The 5,828-nt window shown below is 53.4% G+C and overlaps 1 protein-coding gene across 1 annotated transcript in view; it reads left to right on the forward strand.

The window, feature by feature from the left end:
- Nucleotides 1-4,927: 4,927 nt before the first annotated feature.
- The window catches only part of LOC104159477 (nicotinamide mononucleotide adenylyltransferase 2-like), a gene marked incomplete at both ends in the record, with an annotated part of 3,157 nt that continues 2,256 nt past the window's right edge, over nucleotides 4,928-5,828 (forward strand). Inside the window, 2 exons of the mRNA XM_009697391.1 lie at nucleotides 4,928-5,016; nucleotides 5,749-5,816. Of these exons, the coding sequence (XP_009695693.1) occupies nucleotides 4,928-5,016; nucleotides 5,749-5,816 (157 nt within the window). The remainder of the gene's footprint in view (nucleotides 5,017-5,748; nucleotides 5,817-5,828) is intronic.

Consider the following 5,828-nt stretch of genomic DNA (forward strand, 5'->3'; position numbering starts at 1 on the left):
ATGGGTTTGCTCAGGTTTCCAGTCCTTTGCATGCGTTTGTAGGAGATGAGCTGTTTTCTGCAGGAAAAGGTGTTTTATTAGGGCAGGCGGTGGTGGTGGAGGGCCGGCGCTGAGGTGATGTGCCACCAGCATGGATGGTGCATCCCCTGAAGATGCAGGCTTGGTGCCGGGCTGTTTAAATACAGACCTTGAGAATCACAGAATCATTATGGTTGGAAGAGACCTCAAAGATCATTAAATCCAACCGTATACCCGATCCCACCATGCCCGCTAAACCCACTAAACTGATAGCCAGGCGAAATCGTTGGCTTTTGCCACCAAAAACTCGAGGCAAATGAATACCATTAGCCACCGTGGAGAATGTGATGTGGCGGTTATGTGCAAGGAGTTCAGCTCTTCTTAAGAGTGACGTTTATAAAGGTGCCGTACCCAGAGGAGAAGGCGCGGAGGGGAACAGATCGGTGGTTTTAATCTTCTTTTCGCAAGGAAAATCAAGTTGGGACAAAGCAGGGAATAATGAGAGGCTGTGTTCATTTAAAACTCGATGGCATCTTTTTTGTTAGGGAATTTCTTTTTTATTTTCTTTTGCATTTTAATTTACGTTATGATATAAAGGTAGACTCTGGTCCATTTATCTTGGCTCCTCCGCACACTCAAAGCCCCGGGTCTCCGGCGTGGCGACGTGTCTTGGGGAGGCTCCGCTTTGGCTTTGCCAAAAATCAGGCCTGGAGTTTGTCCCTGTGTGGTGGCAACCAGCTCCGAGTATTTCAGTTGTCTTCTTGCAGGTGCTTCCAAGGTGGTCAGGACAGCCTTCCCGTGAACCTGGTCTGCTTCTAGGCTCACCCCAAACTATTTCTTTGCTCTTTTTAATTCCTCTTCCAACATCATGGCTCAGTTCTTTAATATTTTTTTTTCTATAGAAGTCTCTTGATGCTGTTTTCTGTAACGTATACCCTACGCAGTCTTTTTGTTTGTTTGTTTTTAAATCTAGAAGGGGACCCAGGACATGGTTTGTGCGAAAGACGCCAGAAAGAGCAGAATCGGGAAAAAACGGTGCTTTTTTTTTCTGTCCTTCTTAATTGATTAACCTTGAAGGCACTGATGGAAAAGCCAGTAGCATCAATTAAGGCGAGCACAGAGCATTGGAGAGGGAGAAGTGGTGCTGGTAACCTCTGATTCCTCTTTTTTAAAACACAGAACGAAGAAGCAAGAGGATTTTTTTTTGCACGTTTGGCATTCTGGGCAAGTAGTTACGCAGGGCTGTTGTGGCGAGCTGCAAAGGGAATCCCACCGCCCGTGGAGTTTGGAGCTTTAATTTATGATACTGGTTCAACCTCAAACCCCCTTGCCCATGCAAAAAAAAAAAACCCAAACAACCCAAGAATATTGTATTTTTCTGTGTGTGCCCCCGCCATGGGGTACTTTGCTGGGTACCACCTGGAGCACAGCCAGCCGCAGTCACGCACAGGGCTGGGTTCGGGCTCCTCGCCGCCCCGGTGAAACCCACTGGTGGCTGGAGATGCTCCCACACAACTCCCAGTGGGTAAATAACCAGCAAAGATGAAAAAAATACGATTCAAACCATATTGTATTTTTCTGTGTGTGCCCCCGCCATGGGGTACTTTGCTGGGTACCACCTGGAGCACAGCCAGCCGCAGTCACGCACAGGGCTGGGTTCGGGCTCCTCGCCGCCCCGGTGAAACCCACTGGTGGCTGGAGATGCTCCCACACAACTCCCAGTGGGTAAATAACCAGCAAAGATGAAAAAAATACGATTCAAACCAAACTGCTGGTGATAATCCCTTTGGGCTCAGGATTTTGAAGGGCGGGGAGGGAAACTTTCGGTACATCTAATTCAGGCAATTGAATATTACTCCCTGCACTGAGTGAGTGATTTAAGCCTGTTTTTCTCTCTCCGGGAGCCGGTGTGCCCAGGGCAGGAGATGGGCAGGAAGCCAGGGAAAGGATTTGGGGTGAATCGGAGGAAGAATTTTTATTGGGGCTGACAACTCTCCCACAGGTTATCGTGGGGGCCTGGGGCTGCTCAGTGCCTCAGGGGGGGGAAAATACCCATGGCAATTATAGTTCCTTAATTGGCTTTTAACTGACCCAATAGCTGAACAATATTCCCTAGAAGAAATTTCAAAATTTGGAGAGGGGAAAAAAAAAAAAAGAAAAATTCACCTTCGGCGACATCCCTACCTCCCTTCCTTGCTCAGCCCCTCTCGCCTCCCTCGGCGTAGGAGCGCTCCTCATCCATCCTAAGCCATTGCAAAGGAGCTCTAAAATAATTTGAGAACTGAATTTTTGCCCTGAAGCAGAGCAGAAGCGAGGGCACAGAAGCTGAAGAGAGGCACTGCCAGGAGAACGGTCCTTTCCTAAACAGCACAACCCCATCCACACCACCCAGAGACGATCCTTTGACCGGGAAACGTACAGGAAAATCCCATCAATGTCCCCACGGAAAAGCCCCTTTCCCCGCACTTGGACCCACCAAGTTGTGCTCTCACCTGCCCGTCGTGTCGAGCCGTGGCCCGGGGTCCCCTGCCCCGACAGCTGATGCCACGTTGAGCCGCCGGGATGGGGAAAACCTCTCCCCAGACAGCAGGAGCTAGCTTTGCTGCTTATTTCCAAGCAATAACGCAGCTGTACCACCGAGGGAAGCAGGAGCCATCCCTCGCAGGCTGGAGAGCTTTGCATCAGCTTTAGGAGGTGCCAGCTGGGGCTGGGTGTGGGTGATGGGGAGGAGGAAGGCTCCCTCCGAGCATCTCCCCACTGCTGTCTTCCCCTTCAGGTGGGGTTGCTCCCCATCCCCTGGGGAAACACTGGCAACGGGAGCAGGGTGGCTGTGGGATATGATGTACGGTGACATCTCGGGATGGCTGGTGGATCCCAAAGTCTCCTTAGCTTCAGAAGCGCTCCTTTTCTTTGCGAAGGCAAAATAAAGCTTTTGCAAGCTCCTCTGCTTGCAAAAAGAGAAGGAAAAAAAAAAAAAACCAAACCAACAACAAAACCGCTTTCTAATGGCTCATCAATCTCATCTCCCTTTTTGCTTTTACCTTTTCTACATTATTTTTTTTCTTTCTACCCTCTCAATAGCTGGGGCAGGCACTGCTGCGCTGTGCGCTCCCCAACTGCCCTCCCCATGCTCGGCAGAGGCCATCCCAGCCATGGCCACCACCACCACCACCCACCAGTGACCAGCCCCACGCTTACACCTCCCAGCCTCTTCCTCCTCGCTCTCTGCTGGGCTGCAATCCCCCAGCGATGCTGTGGTTCGTGCACAGGCACGGTGGTCCTGGGGGACAAGGCGTTTGCAGTGCATCCACCGGGAGAGCTCGAGTAAAGGGGGTGGGTTATAGAGCTGCAAAAGCTTGGGGGGAGACAGGAGGTATTGCTGCTGCCGCGTGAAAAGATGGGACTTCCCCTTCCAGGGCTGGTGAGAAACCCTCTTTGCTTCCCCAAGAGCATCTTCAGAAAAGCATCGGGGCACAAATGTGTGTGTGCGCTGGGAGGGAGGTCGGACACGGCATCAGGGCCCATGGGATTTATCAACTCTTTGCCGGCATTTTTGTCCTCGAATGTCACCTTTTGGAAATATCAGCCCGAGACTGTGCGTCAGGCTGGAGGGACTCTGGCAAGTCCCTCGGCGTGGTGGGACGTGGGCAATACGTGGTGTCGACACAGGGAGGGAATGATGTCAGGGCACGGGCAGTGGGTCCCACGGGAAGGGGACGCAGGAAAAGCCCCAGGGATGACACGGCTGATGTTTAAGGGCATGTGTCAGGGGGAGAAGCGAGAATTTGAGGGAGAAATACCTGCAGGCGAGGGAGCCAGGTGTACCAGTGGGTACCAGACTGGAGCCTGTATGCATTTGAGCCCCCGGGCTCCCTGGTGCACACAGGAAGGGCTCTCCCCTGTCCCGCTGCGATGACGGGCTTTCAGACCAAGATCTCCTCTCCTCCGCCAAGGTTTTGTCCAGCAGCAGCTGCCGGCTGTGAGTTGGATCAAGCAGGGAGTGAGCAAGCAGAATACAAGCAAGGTTGGAGCAAGTTGGGTTGGAGAAAGCAGGGCTGGAGCAAGCAGGGAGCGAGCAGGGTTAGAGGTAGAGGTGGTGAGCTCACCAGCAGCATCCCAGTGCTTTCCAGCAGAAAGAAGCAGACGGGGATGAATGTCTCGGTCCTGGGCCAATGCTGCTCCTGGTGAACCCTTCAGCATTTCCAAAAGAGCGGCACGTCGGGCGTGGGTCTTGCGGTGGGGACGGCGGGGATCCATGGGTGCTAAGCACCTGTGAGTGGAGCTCCATGCGTCAGAAGTGATGCTGGAGGTTAGGAGAGCTGTCGGTCACCTTCCAGCCGCTACGAAAGCTTTTGGCTGGTAGTCAGCAGGCAAGGAAGGGAGAAGTCATGGGGAGAAAAAGTAGTTTATGGGCAGAGAAAAACAGAAAGGAAAGGATTTGTCTGCAGGCAGTGAATGAACCAGCTTCACGCATCGCCTCGTGAGCTTGGTCTGGTTCCTCCAGGGCTGCCGAAAGAGCCTGACTGCTGAGCGGCTCTCATCGGTGTTGCAGACTCCCGGCTGCTCCTCTGGTGCTCTGGCAAGGTGGTTGAAGGCGATTTGGGGTCTGACTGTGATTTAGCTTTTGCTAAAGACCTGCCTTCTTCCACCAAATCCTCTTTCCCGCAAAGTTTCGGGGTCCCCAGGAAAGTCCACGCTCAGCGTCACCAAGGATGGCACTGAATGAGACGGGCAATCAAGATGAAGCGAGCCCTTCCCTTGGTCACCTTCCCCACCCGGTACTGCCCGAGCTGGGATGAGCCACTCCAGAGGCACTGGGCAAAGCCGGTGGGCAACAGTGGGAGGTTGTGGGGCTCAGCGGGTCCAGCCAAATCCCCCTGCACCCTTTTCCCTTGTCCTCCTCCTCCAGAGCGAGCCCGGGATTACCTGCACAAGACCGGACGCTTCATCGTCATCGGTGGCATTGTCTCGCCCGTGCACGACTCCTACGGGAAGACGGTGGGTTGTCCTCCTTTTCCCTTTCTCCCTCCTATGTGCGATGGCATCTCTGAAGCCAGGGGCAAGCACTGGGTGGTGCTGCCTGTGCTCGTGGTCCTTTCATGGACCTCCTCCACCCAGGGCAGCTCCTGACCATGGGAAAGTCTCCGAGAGGAGGGAGAGGATGAAAGCCCTTGCTAGATTAAAAATGGTACTGGGATCCTACAAGCAGCTGAAGTACTAGACAGCAAAAAGAAACATTCTCACCCAAAATGGTGATGGCCATCTTGTTGGGCTGGGTTTGGGTTTTTTTGGTTGGTTGGCTTTTTGAATGATTTCAAAGCCAATTTTATTGTGGGGATGGCGACAATGCAAACAAGGACCTTTAGAAGCGCTTTTGGCAGCGGGCAGGAAATCCAAATTAGGAGAGGAGTTTCCTCCTGAAAGCTGAAGAAATTTCATCAAGAAGCCACCGCCCCCGGGTGGTCTGGCCCCGCTGCAGCACAGGGCTGAGGGTGGTGGTGCTGAGCAAATCCCACTGATGGGTGCGTGAGCGGGGCCGAAGCAAGGCAGGGACTCCTCCCCTCCAGCCAACAGGAGCTGAAATACATTTTTGTGGGTAGGAACAAATCCTTCTGGCCTCTCTCATCGGAGCGAGCCCGATGCTCTGCCCCAGGAAGATTTGCAAGCCCAGGCTGGCCAGGGCACGATGCTTGCCTCCCATAACCATTCCTCCATCACCTTCTCTTGCAGGGTCTGGTCTCCAGCCGGCACCGCCTGACCATGTGCCAACTGGCGGTCCAGTCCTCCGACTGGATCAGGTGAGCGGCAAA

The sequence above is a fragment of the Cariama cristata genome, unplaced genomic scaffold (assembly GCF_000690535.1).
Source record: "Cariama cristata isolate BGI_N322 unplaced genomic scaffold, ASM69053v1 scaffold13893, whole genome shotgun sequence".
Lineage (NCBI taxonomy): Eukaryota > Metazoa > Chordata > Aves > Cariamiformes > Cariamidae > Cariama > Cariama cristata.